This window comes from Armigeres subalbatus, chromosome 1 (genome assembly GCF_024139115.2).
Source record: "Armigeres subalbatus isolate Guangzhou_Male chromosome 1, GZ_Asu_2, whole genome shotgun sequence".
Taxonomy (NCBI): domain Eukaryota; kingdom Metazoa; phylum Arthropoda; class Insecta; order Diptera; family Culicidae; genus Armigeres; species Armigeres subalbatus.
Window position 1 is genome coordinate 242,808,296 of NC_085139.1, and position 24,596 is coordinate 242,832,891.

General features: G+C 38.7%; 2 protein-coding genes across 10 annotated transcripts in view; one reads left to right on the forward strand and one right to left on the reverse strand.

Moving 5' to 3' along the window:
• LOC134206237 (septin-4) overlaps window positions 1–24,596 on the forward strand; it is an 87,359-nt gene that overhangs the window by 16,168 nt on the left and 46,595 nt on the right. The window lies entirely within an intron of this gene.
• LOC134212173 (uncharacterized) lies at window positions 457–2,261 on the reverse strand. Its single transcript, XM_062689797.1, has 3 exons — window positions 2,015–2,261; window positions 1,230–1,955; window positions 457–1,161 (listed from the first exon to the last, which is right to left on the reverse strand). The coding sequence occupies exons 1-3, from the start codon at window positions 2,141–2,143 to the stop codon at window positions 457–459; spliced, it is 1,560 nt and encodes a 519-aa protein (XP_062545781.1). The 5' UTR covers window positions 2,144–2,261.

Consider the following 24,596-nt stretch of genomic DNA (forward strand, 5'->3'; position numbering starts at 1 on the left):
CACGGGCTTGCTTAGTTCTCGAGTTATGCGGAAATTTATGTTTCAATTGTATAGTAGCCCTCCCTTCCAGAAGGGGAGGGGTTTCAAACCATTATAAGAACTTTCCCCTGCCCCAAACACCTCTGCATACAAATTTGTCCGCCGATCAGTTCAGTAGTTTCCGAGTCTATAAGGGCCATACAGACAGAAAGTAGTTTTTTATGTATATAGGGAGAACCATTTAGGCAGCACCCCCTATTCCCGTCTAGATATAGATTTAACAAACAAAAATTTTCCACCTGAGAATTCTTTCCTATTCAGAAACCCACATTTTACAGGACAACTCATAATACAAAAATATTGTTCATACTCCATTTATTATGCATTTGATCAAAAACGATAACAAATGATACAGGAAAAAAAATAAAGCACTTTCAAATTCATTACGTTAAAAAAAATTGAGTAAACACACCCTTTTCAGACAGGAACAGGTTGAGTACACGATCCGCATACCATCTGGTCGAACGTAACACATTCACTGTGATACCAAGCATGGCATTTAATACACATTGACCATCCTCTGCCATCTGCTGATGCACTGAAGCAAATACCGCATGATGGACAGAGAACATCTGAAATACCAATAGGGTCATCTTTCTTTCGCTTGTTCCGGCGCTGCGCTTTTCGGATGTTTTTTATTTCCTTCTCAGCGGTACTCTGCAGCAAACGATTGCGATATGTAATCGAAGTAAGTTCTGCTGATTGTTCTCGTCGGTCTTTCTTAGGCTTGCGTTTTCGTGAAATGCCTTTTGGAACAATTAAGTTCGGATGAAGTACAAAATCCGTTCCTACTGCGTTACTCGACAGTACCGAGTATGTAGAAGGACCAGCAACAGAAGGATATACGCCGCTTCCCGATGGGTGCATGGATGAGTCGTTCACCGTGTGGATCTTCACAATGCCGTTTTCTTCCAGAACGTAGTAAATATTTGGATCAATCGTTACAAATTCAGTTTCGCCGGTTGACATGTTCAAATCAAAGCATTCTAATCCCAATTCTGCATTCGTCGATTCGACAATCGATATTTCTACCGGCGTGTCGTGCCCATCTGCTTGCATTATCTGGCTGTTTAATGCAGTGTGTTGTGATGCAGGTCTATTATTCTTGCTGGACGAACTTTGCTGAAATTATAATCAAACGAAAATAAAATGAGTTTTGTAGAAGTATGTATTGATTCAAATTATATTACCTCTTTTCTGGGAACCTCAACACACTCTGTCTCTGTTTGTATGGCTTTGTCCACGCTACCACCGGATGTATTCAGGAAGATTGAAGCAACAAAATCGGTGTCATTGAACAATCTTTTATCGAATGGGAAAATTCCAGTGGCTCGGAATCCCGAGACAGCATTTTGCATGGTAGCTGCATCGAGGAATGCTTCGTTAACCAAGGCCGCCACGTCATATACAGTCACCGTCTTTCCTGGGTTTCGTCTCAGAAAGTGGTCAACCGCCTGGCCATACTTCGTCTTAAGTGGCCCCATTACTGACACATCCAGAGGTTGCAGTTTATGTGATGTGTGCGGTGGGATAGAAAGTATACGAACATTATTACGTGCCGCTTTCTCAATCATCTCGATGTTCTTAGTATGACTCGAATGTCCGTCTAGTATCAGTAGTACCGGTGCATCAGCGGTCGGTCGCGTATGCGCCAGAAAATGGTCGAACCACGTTGAACATGTAGCTACGTTGCTCCAACCACTCGGATTACATGTGAACACCGAACCCGCCGGAGCTCCTATCTTGAGTAGTTCATTCATTCGTTGTCTGGGGAAAATGAACATCGGCGGCAAATATTGACCAGCAGCGGAAACAGTCATCATAACAGTCGTATTAACTCCCCTCTCAGCGGACGAAATAGCACTAACTTGTCGGCTACCTTTCACAGCGAGAACTTTGGATACTCGGTTCGGAACCTGAAAAAAGGAAAGATAAAATCACTATATAATCAAATAACACTGAATAATGATCGTACCGTATTAATGCCGGTTTCATCTGTATTCCAGATCCTGTCCGGCGAAAACTGATTTTCTTCGAAAATTGTCTCCAAATTTTCGAAAAACGTCGTCACTGCTTCTCGGTTGAATCCTGTACTGCGAGCCATGGAAGTTAGCTCAGGTTTACGCAAAGACAGGTTTGGATGCCGGCGACGGAAACCAGAGTACCATGCTAATCCTGCACACTGCTTTTCAGCATCAAATGTGTGGGGGATTTTGTTATACTCAGCGAATTGGAATGCCAAATTCCTCACATCTTTGCTGTTTAATCCAAAACCACACTTACTCATGTGAACTATGGTTTCCTCAAGCTTGTTCTCTTGCTGATGATTTAGCACCGGAAAGAAGTTTCCCAAATTCCGGAGCACAACTTCTTCACTTCTTGTATCACTTTGTTGATGCAAATAACGACACAGAGTTCGCTTCGGAATCGAATATTTCCGAGAAACACTGTTCCTGGATTCACCAGAATTAATGTCGCGCAGAGCTGCCTTCAATTGGGAAACCGTCCAGGCACGACGATCCGTCTTTCTTTTATAATTTCGGACCATTTTTCGCGAATTTGATTACGGAAACTGCAGAAACCTAACAAGCGATGCAAAGAGCTCAAATGACGTTTGTTTTGTTTTGTTTTGTTTTCCTTTATCATGCTGTGCGCACTTCTGAAAAGCGCCCAAACGTAAAACATCGATATTTTTCATATACCTACATAAAAATTATCTATAATAAATGCTTAATGAACACTAATCTGTGAGGCGGATCTGTCCAAGTGTGGGGATGTAATGCCAACAACAAGAAGAAGAGCATTTAATGTTTCTATGATGATGGGGTACCCTTCCCCATCTGGAAGAGGGGCTCCCCTACAAATAAACACAAACTTCTATATAAGTCGAGAACTAATCATGGAATTGTTACCAAATTTTGTATGTTAAAGTTTTTGAAGACATTAAAATGTTTGTATGTCGGTTCGAGACCCATCCTCCGTTTGAAAGAAAAAGAGGGTTCCCACACAAATAAAAAACCAATTTATGCATAATTCGAGAACCAATCAAGCCAATGAAGCTTAAATTTGAATGAATGGCCAATAAAATCAAATCGCAAAGCTAACGTCAGAACTTAATGTACGTTAAGCATACCGATTGGCATAATGTAAATTCCCCATTCTTCAGTCCACATTATGTTCATGTAGATTGTACAATTCCCTTGAAACCAAATTCCTGAGAAATAATATTTTGTCGAAAATAACTTTCCCCGAAAATGACATTTCCACGATAATGACATTTTCCTCTGCCTTCTTTTGATCATTGGATGTTCTTTCACCAATCCTTTGTTCTTCTCCATATACTGCACTGGTTTTAGCAAAACCAAACTAGCAATTTGGACAATAATTACGAAACCAAACTAGCAATTCCGGGCAAGACTAGGTACACATAGCTTGTATCAACTAAAACTATTGTGAATTAACTCGACATCAAGATTTCACGATTACTCAGAGAAAGCGCGCAAAAAATCGAGGGGAACGCAAATGTAAATCTTCTTCTTCTAAATCAGGGTTTGAATCCAAATGAGAATGAGAGAATCTCTCACTTATCATGTCTGTATACACTCTCGATAGGTAGCATACTGTGAGAGACGTTTTTCGGTAGCTGTTACGATAATGAACTGATTCGGGGGACTACAACCCATGATAAATTTCTTTCAATAAGCCCAAATTGCGGGGGGCACCGGTTCTGATGATGCATTTCAACTTGTTTTACACAGCTGTTCCAAAAAAAAAATATGGTCCCCAACATGAAATGAGCGAGAACAAAGCGTTTTATCAAACCCCATTGGTGGAGGCCGCCTATCCGAATCAGTTTTTTCCAACTTGTATTGCCCGTTGCATCAATCTTTAGACTCTGGCGCAATTTTTGTTTTGCTTTGAATTTTCAGCGTACACACTAATACATTCAAACTATCTTTGTAATTGTTTTGTTGTTGTTGTTATTTATCAACATACGTGTTTTTGTTTACTCAAACAAACAGCGAATAATGTTAAGGTGGTTATACAACAAAGCCACAAATCGGCCATCTTGGAAACCACGTGCTTTTTCTAGTGATTTTTCAAGAGCACGAATTGAGAGAACCACAATGCCCATGGGGATAAAAACATCCGTAAATCATTTACTTACTTATGCTGAACAATCGACTTGAATTTCAGCATTGTACGAAAATTATTACGCTAGATTTGAACTTTGGATAATAGGAGTAGAAAACCGTGTGGTGAATTTAAAATTCACCACTTGGCTTGATTATATAATCACCTTAATTCACTTGTTTGTGTGACACGGGGAAAATATTCACGCAAATAATTTTCGCGTAGGGGTCTAATAAGGCGCAATCTGCGCAATATACAAGTGCGATAGTTTTGTTTTCATGGCTTGTTATGATCCGGAGAGGTTTTTGCCTCTCTTTTATCGTTGTTCGTTATCTATCGAGAGCGATTTCTGCAATCCCTGTTCTATATAGTTCTAATCTATGTTCTATATCTTCTATATACATAAAAATGAGTTTCTGTCTGTCTGAACCTTATAGTCTCCAAAACTACTGGGCCGATCGGCGTGAAAATTTGTATGCAGAGGTTTTTGGGGCAGGGGAAGGTTCTTAAGATGGTTCGAGACCCCTCCCTCCTTTGGAAAGGGGAGCTCCCATACCAATGGAACAGAAATTTCTGCATAACTCGAGAACTAATCAGAGAATAAATCAATTTTAGGCGAAACGAAATTCGTCGGGTCTGCTAGTGTTTATAAAACTTAATTTCAATGATCACAATTATTATGCATCCCAAGATAAACACTCAGATCGTGATCATCCCAATCAGCCTCCGTTGAATTGCGCTGGAGCGCGCCCATTTACTTTACACACGGCGGCTATTCAACTATGGCAACCCCATTCGGCGGCTTATTAAATTAAACAGCACAGACTCACACCCTGTGTAAAAGCTTATGGGCGCGCTGCTGCCTCGGCTGCTGCGCAATCTTTGCTTGCGCGTTATCACCGCGAAGAGTTGAGCGTTTAAGAAGAGCGCGACAATATTTAGTCAAATGAAATTAATTCTTAAATACTACAGAAGCGGAGCTCCTGAAATAGTTTAGATATTTTTGCTGCTTTTTTATGGCATTTAATTATTTTTTGTAAACTTTCGATACCTCACAATCAGGTGATAAAATCACTTTAATCTAACTACCCTCACATACTAAAGCACTGCTCATTCTTTTTTCTGCCAGAAATGCAAATGCCAAAAAGCACGTGGATATAAATTTTATTAATAGTTTGCGTGTAGAATGGTTATATAAGATTTTTGCCAATAAAAATGTGTGGATTTTTAGTAGTGTAAATATAAATGAGATCTCAGTGGAGTTTATTCTGAAATTTGGTATATTTTGCGGGACTTTGCCAATATTAAACGGTTTTTTTTAACGGGTCAAAAAAATATTTCTGAGATCGCAATCGTTGAATGTCATCAATCGACAATATTTCAATTCAAATCTGTTGCCAACCCTTTTCAGAAGTTACGCTTCAAGAAACAAACTGATGTTTTTTTGTTAATTCAATGGTGCCTTTTGCCTCATCTTCACGTTTAACATAAAAAGCTGTAATTTAAGTGTTAGTATAGAATATTTCTGCAATATTCAGAGGTGACACCATGTATGAATAGTATCTTGAGATACACAGGTAATTAGAATACTTTTTAATTTGGTTGTTATCGTCCTAAAGCTTACGAAAGGTAGCGCTAAAATTACATGAATTAGTGCGTTTCCAATATTTTTAAGATTTTTGTTGCATTAACTGTATTTGAAGCAGCTTTTTATGTAGAAATGGTCAAATATGTTTATTATCTATTAGTTCTAAGTGTTTATATTGTGAAAAATACTCTAATTGGCTTGATTATTGCAAAAGGCGTTTTGCCCCGGGGGGGCGTTATGGGACATCTTCCCCTATTTGTTTCTCCTTCCCATTCTTCTGGAGGTTCCCTAAATCCGTTTTTGTTCTAGTCCTTTGCATTCTTGGTCAACGAAACGTCAAACTATCTCAATACTCTATGACCAGCGCTTACATGAAAACAAGAGCTTTCAAGCAAGATTTCGAACCGAAGACCTAAATTTTAATAGCGGCTGTACACAATTGATTCTCCAACCTGCTCTTCTTTCGACACCATTATCCATAAGGTACATACTTCTAATACTAAGGAATGAAATATTTACTGATAGTACAGATATACACATACACACTGATTTCTCACAGCTTTTTAAATACCACCTGAATTTTCTTTGATTTTTCGTGAATTTTGTCATGGGGTTAACTCATAGTTTCATCAACGCTGAAGGTCATAAACAGGACAGGTGTACAGGATCCATAAGTAAGTAAATAAGTCAAATTGGGGAAGGGTCGTTTGGCTGAATGCCATTTGGCCGAAAAGGTCATATAGCATAGCCGAATAGTTCATTTGGCCGAATAGGTAATTTTTACGAACAGATAAACCAATACTGATTTTTCATGTCCGGCCGTCGTCCTTCCTTCGGCCACTTGGTTCATGTTGAGAAACGTGTTTGCATTCGCACTAAAATGAGTCTCTGTCCTGGAACCTTCACCTGGTTTTCTTGTTCAGATCGAACACCAGTGAATAAATGTGAGCCTAGGTGAACGATCGCCGGTGGAAAACGGTTCAGCTACACACTCCGATCAATGACGATTGAGCCACTCGATGTGCAACAAAACTAGTGCTATGTCAGCACGTCCGGAAGTCAACGTCAAAACAATGATGGTATGCAGGAAAAACCGTTAGCCTTGCCTAGGGATCCTATAATAAGAGATATGCCAATACTTTTCCAGACGATTTAGCAACGCCGTTACTTTTTGTTTTGTGAAATCATAAAGATTGAGGTGTCAAACGATTTATTTTGACTCAATTTAGAAAATGGTCATTTTGGAGGTCCCCCGTATAATGGCCGATGTGGCCGGATTGAACCCGAATGGCCCAGTAACCCTGAAAATATTATTCCGATCATTATTTCGTGAAAACAAGAAGTTCGAGATGTCACTCGACCTATTTTGGCTCAATTTAGGAAATGGCCATTCCGGAGGTTGAATTAAATATGTGAATGGCCACTATTTCCGGGGACGACTGACCCCAACGGATTCTAGAATAAATCTGAAGCCGTACTAAGGATTAACCCAAATCCAGTATGAATCAAAAATCGGGATCCATCCGGATCGAACGCAACTTGTTGCTAAGGAACCGGTCAAGAAATGTGGTTATTGCAGCATTTTCAATTTTTGAAACCCAGACGTCAGGGACGGAAAGGTTAAGCATTACTAAAGTAATTATCTTGCTAGGTTTCTGAGCCAAGTTACCATTTTAGCATTCGTATATCATGAGGATAACACGAGTCCAGGAAAGTCGAGAAAATTTCTAACCCGAAAATCTTCTAGACCGACTGAGAATCGAACCCAGCCACCGTCAGCGTTGCAATGTTGAATGCATTGTCTTGCTTTGTAAGGCACATCACCACTAGAATAAGAAAGACCCCTATTTTCAAATTCCCAAATTCTACTAGTGTCTTGCTCTGGAGATGTATAAAAAGTAATAATTCATTTCCTCATTACACAAAACCTATACAGTAGTTTATCGATTAAAGGTATAGAATCTAATTTCAGTAGGAATTAAATTCGATTGTGACTCATTCAGGTGATTGTCATAGAACAGCCTGCTGGCGTGTACCTCTTAATTATTATGCAACCGAATAAATAGTACAAGAACAAAGAGCAAAATTTCTTACTCTGAGTGTAGAACAAGACTGCTAACCAGTCTTCCAGAACAGTAAAAATTGAAGACGCATCATTTTTTTACAAACATTTTATGACTGCATGCGTCATACTCATCTATCAAATTGTTAGCTATAATTATTTAAATTTATTCAATAACTGAAATCTTCCTCCTATTTGAACAGTTCTTGAATATTTGCATTCCAAAGAAGCGTTATAAAATATTGATGCAGCATCATTATCTTCTAAATATCAAACAATTGAAGCCATATTTCACTCAGAGAAAATCACTTCCACCCGACTAACATAACTGCCGACTATCCAGCATATCCCGATATTGGAACAACACCATTTTTTCCATTCAATTTCGGCATTTCGACCTACCTATTTTACTTATTCTATTTTCATTCCACTTTTCGGTATGTTTGCCTAATCATTGAACGCAAGCAAAAACTTCCGCCCTCTACACTCAGCTGTAGTCCCCCATCCCACATGTTAAACATAGTATGCACATAGAAAGCGTTAAGAAATTAGAAGTGGCGCGTTCGTTGTGGTTCGCACGCCGCACACTTGTTGCGGATAAGCCGCAAGAAATAAAATTTCGTTGACCTTCTTTTTCAGCGTTCACCATAAAAATAAAAACAAATTTTGAAGAACGATTTCCTCTATTCAGTGGCAACCAGCTTCGGGCGTTTGAATCTCGCATAATAAGTTCGAATAATATGGGCTTACATTGGGATCTTAACCAATGTATCGAATATCAAGACTTTCAAACAAAATACCAAAAGTGTGATAATTTTGTAAGAAATGTCATATAAAATTTGCCATCAAAGTTCAAAATGAATAAACATATTCATAGGGACAATGAATGAAAATAATTATCTAAAATTTAAACTTTTCGCAAAATTACCTTAAAAATTTCAACCGGTTGCGCGCAATTTTCAAACTTTTCGATGGGAATTACTCTGAAACGAATATTTTTGAAGCTCCAATAAACACGGTAGCCAAGCGAATCTACCACTAATTTTGATATGTAGTTATTAAGCTCTACACACCCCGCAGCACAACAGCGCTTAACAGCAGTGCAGTTTTGAAGATGCCTGCCAATGAGGAGCGGGGCCGTTCCAATTCGGGAAAAAGCAGTTAATCGATCTTACACATCGTATTTTTGGGGTCGAGTCGAGATGGACTATGGCGCTATAAACCAATGAAATATGTTGTTTTCACTCGACAACATTATTGCCACTCTCCTGTGAGTTGAAAACATGATTGATTTATGTTGCCATGTGTGCAGATGGGAATGATTCGGGTAATAAGATCGATAATGGCAGCGATTAGCATTTGAGGCGCGTATTCACGTAAGCAATTCAGCTGTGTGAACTTAAATTGAAAAGAACTGTGAAATAGCGTTCCCTTTCCGATCGTAAATGAACGTTTAGATTATATTGAAATTGGGTTTTCTAAATTATGAAAAGAAAAGTAAAAGCAAGAGAAAGCGTTTCAATGATCAATATTTTGCTTCTTTGTTTGTTAATTATCAATCAACGGATTTTTTTTCTTTCAGAAACTTGTATGTGCAAGAAGAACGAAGGAGTTTTTTTTCGAAATAGACCCAATAATTCGAGACGAGCCAGCATTGGGCTGAAAGTCTCGATAATAAAGACAAAAAAAGACCCAATAATTAGCTCAAAACGTCGGATAAACCAAAACTGAGAAGCGAAAGCATATGAGCAAAAACAGAAAAGTTTCTAAACACACACCGTTTGTTATGTTTCGTAGTCCTTCGCCAAAACCCTACTCATGGCTCAAAATACGAATCTTATCTCATCAAAACCTATCAAAACTATTTCAGTAATGATAGTATGCGCATAATTGAACGGTACAGCAAACTTTCGGAATGTCTGTAGCATCCGCTGATGCAGTGGCACTTCAACTATGTCGGTGGTGCACATTACGTAACTGATATCAACCTCCAACAGCAGTTTATCGCGCTTTTACATCAAATGATCAGCGCGCTGCAGTATATTTAGGGGGAAAAAATAAAATAGAGAGAAAGCAAACAACAACGCCTCGGCGGACAGCTGTCAGCTCGCGGCTCAACTACTTATCTGAAAGACAGCGAGACAGAGCGCTGCGCTGCTGAAGGGTTTTCCTAACCTGCGCGATGCCATTCATTGTTTGATGCATTTCTCCGGCGCGGCACGTTCTGTTGGCGAATGCACAAATTCCACTTTGACACTGACTGCAACATCCATGAATCATGATGGTATGGTGCAGATCTTTGCTGTTTTCACCGGTTTCAGCTCCAGCTGAAACATGATGGAATATGGAAAGTCAGATTAATCCAACGAACGGTTTAATTAGCCTATTCCAGCAGCTCGTCCGGTATTCAATAGGCCTGCGGAGACCACCTAAAACCACGTGGTTAGAAATTAGGGGAAGAAGGTTGCTGCCAAAACAAAATGTGGTTTTCCTTAGTTGCGATTTTATAAATACAAATCATGAAAATACTTAAAGCAAGACGTATCTAATGGATTAAATTGAAGAGAATTCTAGAAGGGGTTATATGATGTCCCAGAAAGTATAAGCACGATTTTGATGCGCTCCCATTGTTTCAAGATGAAGTTTAAATAACTGGTATTTATTGAGCATCATTGTCTACATTTCTATCTGTCGCTGTGTGATTCATAAGTGCCATTTGGTTAAGTTTTTATGGAAATGCGAATGATTCTGATTCTGATTCAAATGGCGAAAATATAGGATAAGAGCATCGGAGCAGTGTTCAATGTGAATCGGAAGTATAGTGATTAATTTTTCATTTTAAGGCATGAACAATTTTGAACATAAATCGGATCCTATAAGTCATATTCTCGATCGGAATATCGTTCAAGCTTTTCCCGTAAAAAGATTCTCCTGTTTAGGATGTGGAAAAATCTGAGAACATTGAAGAATAATGTCGACCAAACAAAACACAATATAGGGTAACGGTTTCAATAGTGGAGGTATTAGTAGATCCACAAAAGAAAATATTTTAAAAAATCGATAATTATAGGAAATTCAGAGTTTAATATCTTAGCCAATAGATGAAAAAATAAATTTGCTAACAAAAATGAGATTTATATTATTTAACATCAACAACTAATGCCAATGAGAAGAAGAAGAAGAAGAACATCAACAACTACCAATTTATGAAATGTACGGAGATCTAATCAGACCGCATTTCGAATATTCAACTCAAACGTAAAATCTTTGTTGCTATATCTTTCGGAAGGACACTTGATTATAACAAACAATTAAGTAAAATTGTCAACACGAATTCGAGAAATTCGCTAAAATGGCACTTGCAAAAATATGTAATTATGAACTTCAAAACAAAAGTACACAGTAAAATCATACTTTTCATGTGTTAGATTTTTTCAATTTATCGGTCTACCTTAATTCCCCAGATTTTTAAATTCCTCCTGATTTTTCTTCGTAAATCCAGGAGGACCAAAACGCACTTGGAGTTTCATTTGAGTACACGCGACCTCTTGCGTAGAGCAGCTACACTCATCAAATGCTTTAGCCAAGGAAATCTTTGGTACAGCAGAGTGTGATTGATTCACACTCTATACAAATCCGCCCACCCCGTTGTTCAGCTTCAGTTTTCTTGCACAGATAAAAATATGTTGTGATTTTAAATGTATTTTCATGCACATATTTGGAGCATGTAAATAAACGTAACATTCAATCGATCTCACTGTTGTTTTAAATTGAAATAAATTTCAACTGTGCTTGCTTGTAAAAGTCAATCAAATTTATTTGAATATCGAATGTTAATTCGTTTGCTAGAGTTAGCTGCAATTTTACACGTCGTTGAATTTTCAAAATGATTTGCTGTGTGGATATTAAGGGCGCTTTTGATTCAGATTCCATAGAAGTACTGTCTGCACAGTACTGAATTACCCGTCATTTTAAATAATTTCTTGTACAATGAAACATGAACTCAATACCAAATTTTAAAAACGACTTCTCTGCTTTTATAAACTTTTGTAAAGATTCAAACGACAATTTGTCGAATCTGAGAGAACTCCCAAGCAAACGAACACCACCAACAGGTAGCCGAGGTCTTCACCTATGTGCTGATGGTTGTAGGACAAAAGGTCGAAGGTCAAAAGGTCGAAGGACAAGTGGTCGAAGATCAAAAGGTCGAAATGACAAAAGGTCGAAGGGTCAAAAGGTCGAAACAAAAAAACTGCGTCAAAAGGTCGAAGGACAAAAGGTCGAAATGAAGAAAGACCCTCTGTTTTCTTCCTTCTTTATTATTTTGTCTTCCTTTTACCCTCTATTTTCTTTCTTGTTTCTTTTTTCTTCTTCCTTCTTCTTTCTTACTTAATATGCTTCTTTCTTTCCATTCTTCTTTCTTCTTTCTTACTTCTTTCTTCCTTCCATATTTCAAGACAAAATTTTCAAAACGACTTATCTGCTTTTGTAAACAAAGATTCAAACGACGATTTGACGAATCTGAAAGCTCTCCCACGCAAACCAACACCACCAATAGGTAGTTGAAGATTTCCGCTACCTGTTGATGGTGTTGGTTTGCGTGGGAGAGCTATCAGATTCGTTAAATCGTTGTTTGAATCTTTGTTTACAAAAGCAGATAAGTCGTTTTGAAAATTTTGTCTTGATTTCATCTTCCTTATTTCTAACTACTTTATTTCTTCTTTTTTCCTTTTTTCATTTTTTCCTCCTTTTTCCCCTTTTTTTAAGCTTCTTTCCACCTTCCTCTTTCTTATTTCTTTCTTCTTTTTTTCTGTCTTTCTCCTCTTTTCCTTCTTAATTTTTTTTCTCTTTTTTTTCTTCCTTTCTATCTTCTTTCTTCTCTCTTTCTTCCTTCTTCCTTCCTTCTTTCTTTCTGTTTCCAGTTTTTCTTCCTTCTTTCTTCTTTCTTTCTTCACTCTTTCTGCTTCCTTTCTTTCTTCCGTCTATATTCCTTCTTTCTTCTTCCTTTATTCTTTTTTCCTACTTTCTTCCTTTTTTCTCCCTTCTTTTTTCTTCTTTCTTCCTTCTTTCTTCCTTCTTTTTCCTTCTTTTTCCTTCTTTTTCCTTCTTTCTTTCTTCTTTCTTCCATCTTTCTTCCTTCTTTCTTCCTTTTTGCTTCCTTATTTCTCCCTTCTTTGTTTTTTATTTCCCCATCTTTCTTTCGTCCTTCCCTGTTACTTGCTTCTTCTGTCTACCTTCTTTTTTTGTTTCCTTGTGTCTTCCTTCCTTCTTCCTACCTTCTTCTACTTTCCTTCTAACTTCTTTTTTCATTCTATCTTCTTTCTTCCTTCTTTTTTTCTTCTTCCTCTCTTCTGCCTTTTTTCTTATTGTTTCTTTTTTCTTTCTACCTTCTTTCTTACTTATTTCTTTCTTCCGTCTTTCTTCATTCTTTCTTCCTCCGTTTTCCTTCTTTCTTCTTTTTTTCCTCATTTTTTCCTCTTTTCTTCCTTCTTTCTTCTTTCTTTCTTCTCTTTCTTCATTCTTTCTCTCTTCTTTCTTTCTTCCTTCTTGTTTCCTTTCTTTCTGCTTGTTTTTTTATTTCTTCCTTCTTTTTCCCTTTTTCATTCATTCATTCTTTTTTGCTTCTCTCTTCCTTTTTTCTTCTTTCATCCTTCTTTATTCCTTATATTTTCTTCTTCTTTTCTTCCTTCTTTCTTCTTCCTTTCTTCCTTCTTTCTTCCATTCTTCATTCTTTCTTACTTATTTCTTTCTTCTTTGTTCCTTATTTCTGTTCTATTTTTCCATTCCCTGTTACTTGCGTCTTTCTTTTTTTGGAGTATCCTTCTTCACTGGACTCGATCCTGGGCCAATCGCTTCCAGTCGCCCTGAACATTGAGCGCCCTCAGGTCCTCTTCAACTGCAAAAAGCCATCATGTACGTGGCCTTCCACGAAGCCTGCGACCTCTTCCGGGTTCTCTACTAAATATTATCTTCGCTTGACGTTATTCCGGACTACGAACAACGTGACGAGCCCACCGTAGTCTGCCGTGTTGAATAAGCTTGATAATATCCTGCCCTTTATACACCTGGTACAATTCGTGATTCATGCTTTTTCTTGCATCCTTGTGTCTTCTCTCCTTCTTTTTTCTTCCTTCGTCCTTCTTTTTTCCTTCTTCCATCTTCCTTCTTTCTTTCTTTTTTGTTAATTTTTCTTCTTCTGTTCTTCTTCATTCTTCTTTTTTCTTTCTTACCGTATATTTTTCCTCCCTCCTTCTTTCTACCTTTTCACTTCTCATTTTTATCTTTCAATATATCACATTTCTCACTTGTCACTTTCTACTTCTCATTTCTTCTTTTTTACTTTTCACTTCTCACTTCTCACTACTCACTTCTCACTTCTCACTTCTCATTTCTCACTTCTCACTTTTCACTTCTCATTTACCTATGCTCATTACTCTTTTCCTACGTCTCACTTTTCTTGTCTTTTTGTCCTTTCTACCTTTTGTCCTTCGACATTATGATCATTATTCGACCTTTTGACCCTTCGACCTTTTGTCCATTCGACCTTTTGACCCTTCGACCTTTTGACCCTTCGACCTTTTGTCCTTTCGACCTGTTGTCCTTCGACCTTTTGACACAGATTCGTGCTGATGGTGTTGGTTTGCATGGGAGGGCTCTCAGATTCGACAAATCGACGTTTGAATCTTTGTTTACAAAAGCAGATAAGTCGTTTTGAAATTTTGGTATTGAACTTTACTCTCGGCACTCTGACAACTTCCATACATGAATATGTCAAAAGGTCGAAGGACAAAAAGTCGAAGGACAGAAGATCAAAAAGACAAAAGGTCGAAGGGATAAAAGGTCGAAAGGACAAATGGTCGAAAGGACAAAAGGTCGAAAGAAAAGATGATCAAAAAAATTACTTAGGTTGAAGGAAAAGAAGGTTGGAAAAAAACTGGGTCAACAGGTCAAAAGATCGAAGAGATAAAAGATCGACGGGAAAAAAGTAGAGATTGGAGGTTTCATTCTATCAATCACTCCTTAGAGTTTATTCAAAGCTCTAACACCCAAATTTCTGTTTTTGCTAAAAATCACTACTTTTCTAAAACTTCTTCTTCTTCTTCTTATTAGCATAACATTCCCACACTGGGACCTAGCCGCCTCGCAGCTTGGTGTTCATTAAGCACTTCCACAGTTATTAACTGTGCGAAGTTTCTAAACCAGGTTACCATTTTTGCATTCGTATATCATGAGGCTAGGACGATGCCCAGGGAAGTCGAGACAATTTCCAATCCGAAAATTGCCTAGACCGGCACCGGGAATCGAACACAGCCACCCTCAGCATGGTCTTGCTTTGTAGCCGCGAGTCTTACCGCGCGGCTAAGGAGGGCCCCGAAACGGAGGGCCGATTTAAACACATTTTAGGCAAAAAAATAAAATCGAGAATTCATTTTCTAATTTAGAATAATTTTTTATCCAGACTTGAATAAGCATCAAACTTTCTATTATTGTTTGACATTAACAACTTTTTGAATTCTGCATAATTATAACTTACACAAAAAAATACCAAAGTACCCCGTCTAAAGGCGGTCTTGGGCGTTAGAGAGTTACTAGTTGACTTCGTTAAATGAAACAACAATAAGAGTCCTTATTTACAAGTCTGGGTCATTTGGTATAAAGTCATGTGGCATAAGGGCATTTGGCATAATTTGGAACTGTTAAAGAGAAAGGGTTTTGTGATGTATTTTTTCACATAGTTAAAGTAGATCGATAATATGTTCTGATAGATTTATACTGAAGATATTTAGACTCACGAAATGGCTGATTCCGAGAAAGGGATCACATCCGTTATTGACTTATTCCAACGTCTACATAAAAAAATAATTTTAAATCCCCTTACTTGATTCCGACAAACACCTAATTTTGAAGAAAGGATCACATCCACCATTATTGCCTCAACCCGGCCCAACGTCCGTAATTAAATTCACCACCTTATTCCAAGGAAACGCCTACTTCCAAAAGATGAATCACATCTATCATTCCTGTATTCTGAACAAACTTCTATTTTCATAAAAGCAATCACTTTTAAGATTGAAGAAGTGATCAAATCCGCCATTGCATGTTTGCGGACAAACGCCTACTTTCAAAACAGATATCACATTCACCTGCAGAAATGCAAAATGATGGGTCGACATCAAGGAAGGAGCGCCCAACAGAGCTCTGGTCCCCACAAGTTCCTATCTCACGCTTCCACGGGTCGTCCGATGACAAAAGACCGCCAGCTAAGGGTTGTGTACTTAGCTGGTAGTGCAGCCTGGGCACTGTTGTCCTTCTGACATCAGCTAGAGTGAGAAGGTACGTACTGAAGCGTTTGTTCACCAGGAGGTGCGGCTCTAACAGCGTCTGCCTGGTACCCAGCGGCTGATTAACGAAATGCTGTATCGCGTCAGCTATACCTAAGGTGGCTGCCCCATCATCGCGATGTAGGTAGCGCGACCCCGGTAAGGTAGCTTACTGAAGCCTCTCAAATACCACGAAAAATGGAGATAGAAGAAAAAGAGAACGTTATTTTTGGCAACCGACCCGGCAACGAAATAAGGACTATGATTGGAAACTCGGTACCTGAAATGTCAGGACCCTAAATGAACCTGGACGAGTGAGCCTTCTGGCTCGTGAACTGCAGAGGGTTGGAGTGAACGTGGCCGCTATTCAAGAAGTCCGATGGCCTAGATCCGGAGAACGTGAATTCCGAGTCGTGGACCCCACGACCAACACTGCATTCAAGTATAACATCTATCACAGCGGCGGTGAAAAAGCAGAGCATGGAGTTGGTTTCGTAGTGATGGGCAAGCAGATCAAGCGAGGGATACGGTGGAAACCCATAGGCGAACGAATCTGTGTGTTAAGGATACGGCACAAATTCTTCAATTACAGCCTAATCAACGTTTACGCACCGACAAACGATAAATCCGACGACGTGAAGGACACGTTTTATGAATGTCTTTATAAAGCCTATGGAGAGTGCCCAAAGCATGACGTGAAAATTGTTATCGGAGACGCTAACGCTCAGGTCGGTAGAGATGACTTTTTCCGTCCCATAATTGGTAGGGAGAGCCTTCACTCCGCTACCAATGACAACGGCCTACGGCTAGTAAATTTCGCTGCTGCCAGAGGGATGGCCATCAGTAGCACCTACTTTGCACGAAAGAACATCCGAAAGCACACCTGGAGACACCCAAATGGTGAAACTTGCAACCAGATAGACCATGTTCTGGTGGATGGGCGCCATTTCTCGGACGTTATCGTTGTGCGGACATTCAGAGGTCCGAACATTGACTCTGATCACTACCTCGTTGTTAGTAAAATTCGATCACGGTTGTCAACTGTATCGAACGAAAGATCACAGCGAACGATGCGTTACAATATCCAGCGATTGTCGGCGGAAGGAGTATCGGCTGAGTACCGCCAGAAGCTCGACGAACAGATAAGTGCAATCAACATTAGCGACAACATCAACGATCTATGGGAGTCGATCCATGGAGCGGTGAGCACAACAGCACGAGAAGTGGTAGGCACTGCACAGAGGTGACCCAGGACAGGTTGGTTCGATGTGGAGTGTCAGAGAGTGACAGACGAGAAGAACGTTGCCAGAAGCCGGATGTTGGTGTCGGCTACCCGATCGAATAGAGATCGGTACAAGTACAAGGAAGCAAGAGTAGCCGAAAAACGAACCCACCGCAGGAAGAAAAAATAATATGAAGAACAAGTGATTGGCGAGGCGCAGGAAAAAATGGAGCAGAACGATATGCAGAGGTTTTATGAGTCTCTCAATGGCGTGCGGAGAAAGATAGCGCCATCTCCCGTCATGTGCAACGACCAACAAGGGAGTTTGCTGACAGATAAAACCGAAGTGGCTGCCAGGTGGAAGCAACACTTCGAGACTATATTGAATAGTGGAAGTGACGGTGCATCGGTGGGCAGAATAAATATTAGCGACGATGGACAAGCTGTGGAGTCGCCTACACTAGATGAGGTTAAAAAAGCTGTTAAAGTGCTGAAAAACAATAAGGCTGTGGGGAAGCACCAACTCCCGGCTGAACTTCTCAAACATGGCAGTGAGCAGCTTTATGAAGTTCTGCACCATATTATGTTGAAAATATGGGAAGACGAGGAAATGCCTGCTAGCTGGTTGGACGGCCTCATTTGCCCTCTCTTCAAGAAAGGGCACAGACTGGAGTGCGCCAATTACCGAGGAATAACCCTCCTTAATTCGGCGTACAAAATTATGTCCCGTATTCTGTTCACAGATTGAGACCGCTTGAAGAGTCCTTTGTCGGCGAATACCAAGCAGGTTTTCGTGAGGGCCGATCAACGACGGATCAAATGTTTACTTACTACTTATCGCCAATAAAATGACAGGCCCTGATAATGATCTAAACTTCCGGATCGAAACGTTGGCAATAATTTGAAATATTTATATACAGTATATGTTTATATTTACTTCTAAACAAACTTTACTCCCGCTAAAACGTATGGTCTTTTGAGCACATAAAAATAAAATTACTATAATTCGAAGAAAGTACACTGCCAAAAATATCTATATAAGATCTATGTGTCGCCGTTATAAATTTTTGCAATAGCTTCACCCTAATATAATAGAACCACATATAAATTAAATAATTGCTAATTCGAGATCACACATAAAGTTTATTTGGATATACATTTTATTAGTAGTTCGCGTGGAGAATGGTTATGTGTGCGCTGATATACATCATAAGTTAAATTTATGGATTTTTGCCATTAAATATGTGTGGATTTATAGTAGTGTATGTTAAGCAGCCACCTGGCACGACGCCATGTTTTTGCAGCCAACATCTCAAAGTAAAATTTATTGAAGTATTTGTGTTGTTTATCAACATCTGATTTGATTCCCATTGGGATCCAGAATGGGCCAGAAATGGACCAGTCACATAATGTTGGCTGCAAAAGAAGCGAGATATGGATGACACCCACCTGATGTTAAGCTAAAGATAATATACAGTGGAACCCCGATAGATGGAATCATTCAAATTACCAAGGTTCGTTTTTAATTTGAACGTCTGGTTACTCTATTCGCATCAGAAAAACTGCTCTCTTTGCTGGTTTGCTTTGATTCTGCGATGTTCCAATTTTGTTTTCTCGATTCCACCTGCTAAATGACGTTTGAACCATTTTTAATTTGAGCGATGTTCAAACGAACAGGTGATACACAAATAAAAATAAACTTGCAAAACCCGAAAGAACAGTTTATGACTAAAAGAAGGACAAATCTATATACAGTCGACTCTCTACATCTCGATGTTCTATATCTCGATATCTCTCTCTATGTCGACGGTTTCCTCAGTCCCTTCAATCTACATACTTTTGGACTTCCTACATCTCGATAACCTCCCTATCTCGATATTTCTCTATCTCGATGGGTTCTGATCATATTTTGTTCCCTCTCCTTACCATCTTTGGACAATAACAAACACATCAACAACAGGAAACGACATTTGTTATGTTGTCGTTTTTCATAGCAACGAGCTTTTTGGATCTAGTACCCATTTCAATTTTCCGTCCATTACTCGATCTCTCCCTATCTCGATGGTCCCTTCAATATCGAGATGTGGAGAGGCGACTGTAATAAAAATGAGTTGAGATTTCCTTCCTGACGATTTAACTCGCGAACGGGTTGACCGTTATACAGGATTTTTTCCATAATCAATTTGTTTTGGGATCCGCAAGGTTTGTATGTACCTATGTACAAAAGGTCTTGGTGAATTAAACGGGGAAATGTAAAAATCGTTAGAATACAATTTTGGGTCAGCTGTTGAGGAAAAGAAAACAAACGCACGGAAATTGATCTAGAGTGCGGTGCTGCAAATAGTTCATTGTGACATTCGCAACACCCGGGCAAAGCTGGGTTTCTTTCACTAGTTCAACAATGAAAATTAAAGGCAAAGGCCAGAATCTCCAGGAGGCTAAAGGATCGATTTAGACGCTAGTCCTATCCTAGGATATCGAATTTTGTAGTGTATATAGGCATAGGTTATCAAATTATTAGTTTTGAAATAAAATTTTAAAACATACCAAAGCCTAAATAGGCTAGTCTATAGAATTTTGCAACGCAATTGTTATAACTAAGAATTTTTAAAATTTGAACACAAACACTAAGATGAAAGACCTAAGATGAACAAATCACCTAAAATGTAAAAATATGTTAAAACTAATTCTAAATTTGAAATAAAAATCCTAGAAAAAACGTCGGCGTACGTAGAGAGTTCGGAGCTGTGATCAAGCATTAACACAATCGCTATCAATTTCTGGAATATTTCATAAAAAGTTCGTTATTGGGGTGACCATATAGCACTTTCTTGCTCCAACGTTTCAATCCTTATTTGATCTTTCACTCGTTTTTTTCGTCAAGTATAGTTTTGTAACTTTGGACCATTATTCCCTGTTTCGTTTTTCGTCCCTTGTTTGCTCCTAACACTTTTGATTCGGACCAATATTTACAGATGTCGCCATTATTTACAGTAGTCGACATCATAAAAACTAAGAAATGAACTTGAAATTAGATAACAAAATCACTAAAATGAAGTTATATGAAAAAGAAGAACAATTAGGGGAACTGTTCCGTTTTCCATCTCACTGAACATATATTCATCTCATCACAAAACAAAGAAATACAGCACCAATATCGTCGCTTCTTTTTGCTAACACGCGTACCACCAGTGAAAAAAATCACAAAAAAAAACAATCCAAATTCCTTTTCATTGCTTTGTTTTTGATGGGATGGAAATAGGAGCTATGGGATGAAGTGTCAAACCGTTCCCCTATATCTAATTATTTCTTTTGACGCACAAACTTCATGTCTAATTCGAGAAATTTTTAATTTCCAACCATTTCTTGCGAAAGACCTCTACAATGAGGTTTCAGCACAATTGCCCTAATTCTCGGAAATCTAATTATTTCCGGGGTAGAAATTGCTTTCTCCGCCACAATTACACGCAATTCCTATATTGAATACGATCATTTCCATTGCATCCCTCTTTATAATCAGTCTGGAAATCTAATTGCACATAACTTAACCTCACCCAACATGATGGGGATCATCATCAATTATTATCACTTATTCGCAGCCGGGTTCTTTTTTTTGTTTTGGTCTCCAGTTTCCTGGTTGTTTCGTTGCACAATTTCTGGGTCATCGGACAGCAAGACGACCATGTGCAATGCGCTCATAACAGTAGGAGTGACGCATCATGGTTTTACGCGTTTGGATAATAGTTCGAGTAGAAGCAAAGCGCGGATATCGATGGACGATTATTCGTTATGGATGCGGAAGCGTCCGAATTCCGACGACCGTTTTTGATAATGTAACCATATATTGATTATGATCTCTATCAATTTGAATGATAGAAAATAATGACAGTTTGGTCAATGCCAGGCACGTTCATTCCGCCAGCGAAGATCATCCAAATTTAAGTGCTCGATGATGGGCGTCTCTATCGTTGCCTCATTCATCGATCGTCGTCGCAATAAAGTGGCTGGAATGGATTTCCTCATTTTGTGGTTTCAATCGCCTCCCACATTGGTATCGCATAACTGCTACGGAAAAATCTACTCGTGACGTGAGGAAGATATCAAAGATTGAAATTCGAATCCACTTTTGGGGCTTTGGGCGGGAAATGGATTCCTGGTGACGACACGGTCGGCAACGTGCACATAACAGTTGCAATGTCTCGTGGTTTTCGCTACCGTTTTTAGTAAGCATATGCGGTATTTCGAAAAATTTCGTTTCAGGTGGTTCGAAACGAAATTCCGCGGAATTTCGCGGAATTTAAGCATGGCGAAATCTGATTTCTTGATTTCGTTTCGTTTCGTTAATTTACATAAATTTCGCCCTCAAAAACTAGCTTTTAACGAAATTTTACGGAATTCCGCGGAATTTCTAAACCAATTTAAACTTATGTCGTACTTCAAATTACTCAAAATTTCGGCTGCGCCGCTGAAAAATCATAGAGGTTGTTTTTAAATTTTGTTACCTATATAGTGACGCCGACTATTTACGTAACCCCATTCCGAGTCGACGAATACGCACTGAATTTTCTTCTAGAAAACGTCTTCAGTGTTTTGTTGGAAATGTTCAACAGGAAACGAAAAGCAATTTTTGAGTTATCCTATTTTTAACGGAAATGCGTCGGATTTAACGCAATTTTTAGTACGCCAGGGTTAAAGTTTAAAAACGTTGTCTAGCAGGCAAGTTCGTGGATTCATAGCGCCCTTGACGAAGTCTTTTCTGGGCGCCTCTTTCTCCACTTAGACCTTAAACCAACTTAGACCTTAAACCAGGTATGAGTAAGCACCTTTCAAGAGTTAAGCGAGCATGAAGAAGGTCTTAAGGAAAACAAAAGGTGAAACATTTCTCATTCAAATTATAATTTGAATCTCACCGAAAGTAAGAATAAAATATTTAGAGTTTTGAAGATTCTCCATTTAACTTATCTGTGTAGCAGTCAATATTCAGCGAATCAACTAAATATACATACAGTTCTTGAGACGGTTTTAAATTGTGTCATATAGTTTGACTATTGGCAAAATATGTATGTAACATTGTATTTCTAGAGCTTTGTATGGGATTTGCCAAAGTTCAGAGCGGATTGAAAAATCAGTAGAATTTCTGAAAGTAAAGACTCACGATTGCCTACAGGTTCAGATAGGTTCAGATCATACTTTCCATAGCAGCTGTTCTTGCACTTAAGGGGGAACAAAGATTGGCATCAAACCACTACATTATCGTAGAACATAATACATAATACATAATACATTATTCCGTATTTTTTGAATGAGTGTTTGTGGTATTTCTCGGTCTTGCACTACTAAAATTACAATTTTTCGAAGGTCGGAAAGAGACAGACGATACAACGCCGGTGGTAAATCATTCAGAAAGCTCTTTTCATCGTTCAAATTTTCTTGAGCCTTATTTGAAGAAATCGACGTACTGTTTAGTGCATTACGGAAAGGAGGGATTTAAAAAAAACATGACAAATCGTGGCAAATCATACCACGCGCATAGTTTCATAAGGGCGTTACTTCATTGATCGATTTCTCTTCATTTATTTTTTCTTTCGTTAATATCGCAAAAGTTTCAAAGCTACAACCTTGATTGTTGCTTCTGAAGTAAGATGCATCCATACAATGATGACTGGATGAGGAGAAGATACAATTTTTATCGTTGTTTTGATGTAATTAATCTTGAGCGAAATACATGGGCAAACGGTGGACCAAATCGTCGCTCAGGATCAATTGTATTTTACACCGATGGTTCAAAGCTGAACAATCAAGTTGGAGCAGGTGTGACTGGCCCAGGGATAAATATTTCGATTCCCATGGGCAAATGGCCAACTGTTTTCCAAGCAAAAGTTCAGGCTATTCTTGAATGCTCTAAATTATGCTTACGCAGAAATTATAGGCATTCAAATATTTGCATAATGTCTGACAGTCAAGCAGCATTGAATGCTTTGAAATCAGCAACATGCAGATCTAAATTCGTTTGGGAATGTGTTCAGTCACTCCAAACCTTGAGTAGTCGTAACAAAGTGAACCTGTATTGGGTTCCTGGTCATTGTGGCATTGAAGGCAATTAACAAACTGATATGCTGGCCAGACTTGGTTCATCTCGACAATTCATAGGTCCCGAACCATTTTGTGGTGTATCTGCGTGTTCTCTTCGAATGGAACTCTTGGGAACATTCTAAAACAGAGGACATCTGGAAAAACACTTTGATTGCGAGGCAGTCTAAACGTTTTATCACAACAAAGTATTTATTACTCGCCAAAATTTAGATCTTTCAAAAAAGATCTTAACACATACACAGGCCTTATAGCAGGCCATTGCCCGAGCCGATATCACTTGAAGCTGTTAGGAAATTTTCAAGATGATGTATGTCGTTTCTGCGGCATACATGTATAAGAGTGGAACATCTGTTATGCCATTGTCCGGCAATTTTTAGAAAGATATTACAGTTCTTCTACAGGGGGCTGATAGAACCCTCAGAAGTTTGGGGAACAAATCCCAATATGGTACGATTCATCAGTACCATAATACCGCATTAGGATAACGCTGGTAGTCAAGGTAATGGAATTACTCTAAATGGTAATGATGCGTCAACTTGACAAAGCTAGATCAAATGGGGGCTTATATAACAATAGATCTAACAAATGGTCGCAGTGATTAAAATACCCAACTTAGAAAAAAAAAAGATGCAACCATCAACCATCAACCTCCTCAAAAATGTATGGCAAACTGTCTAAATTCATTGCATTGTCAAGAAGAAGAAGAGAAATCTATCAACGCAGTTACGCCCCTATGATCCTAAGCGCGAGATATACAAATGTCAGATGGTTAGAAACCTTTGAAGTGGATCGGTCGATGATCGGATTCGCTATCGAACCTCTGATAGCTCGTGCTGATTGTATTTTTTTGTCCAAAAATAATATTTTATGGGGGCAACCAAAAAATCGGGTTTTTTCTAGGATTTTCAAAACATCCTTTAAAAAATCCGAGAAGTTTTTTAATTTTTTATTTTTTTTTATTATCCCCCGCTCCTTACATCCATCCTTGACCTTTCGGAGACCAGTAGGACATAATTTAAATTAAATATTTGTAAGGGCCAAGTGTGTCCCATTTAAATTGCGTACATAAGCAATTCAACAAAAATTCCGCGGAAAAAAATTTAAATTTCGTTTCGTTTCGAAAAATTTCGAATTGAA

What these genes read in the sequence shown, in the direction of transcription:
- LOC134212173 (XM_062689797.1), bottom strand. Translation starts at nt 2,143, where the DNA reads ATGGCTCGCAGTACAGGATTCAACCGAGAAGCAGTGACGACGTTTTTC. An exon ending in ATGAAACCGGCATTAATACG is followed by an intron (nt 1,956 to 2,014) that starts GTACGATCATTA and finishes TCCTTTTTTCAG; the next exon opens with GTTCCGAACCGAGTATCCAA. An exon ending in TTGAGGTTCCCAGAAAAGAG is followed by an intron (nt 1,162 to 1,229) that starts GTAATATAATTT and finishes TTATAATTTCAG; the next exon opens with CAAAGTTCGTCCAGCAAGAA.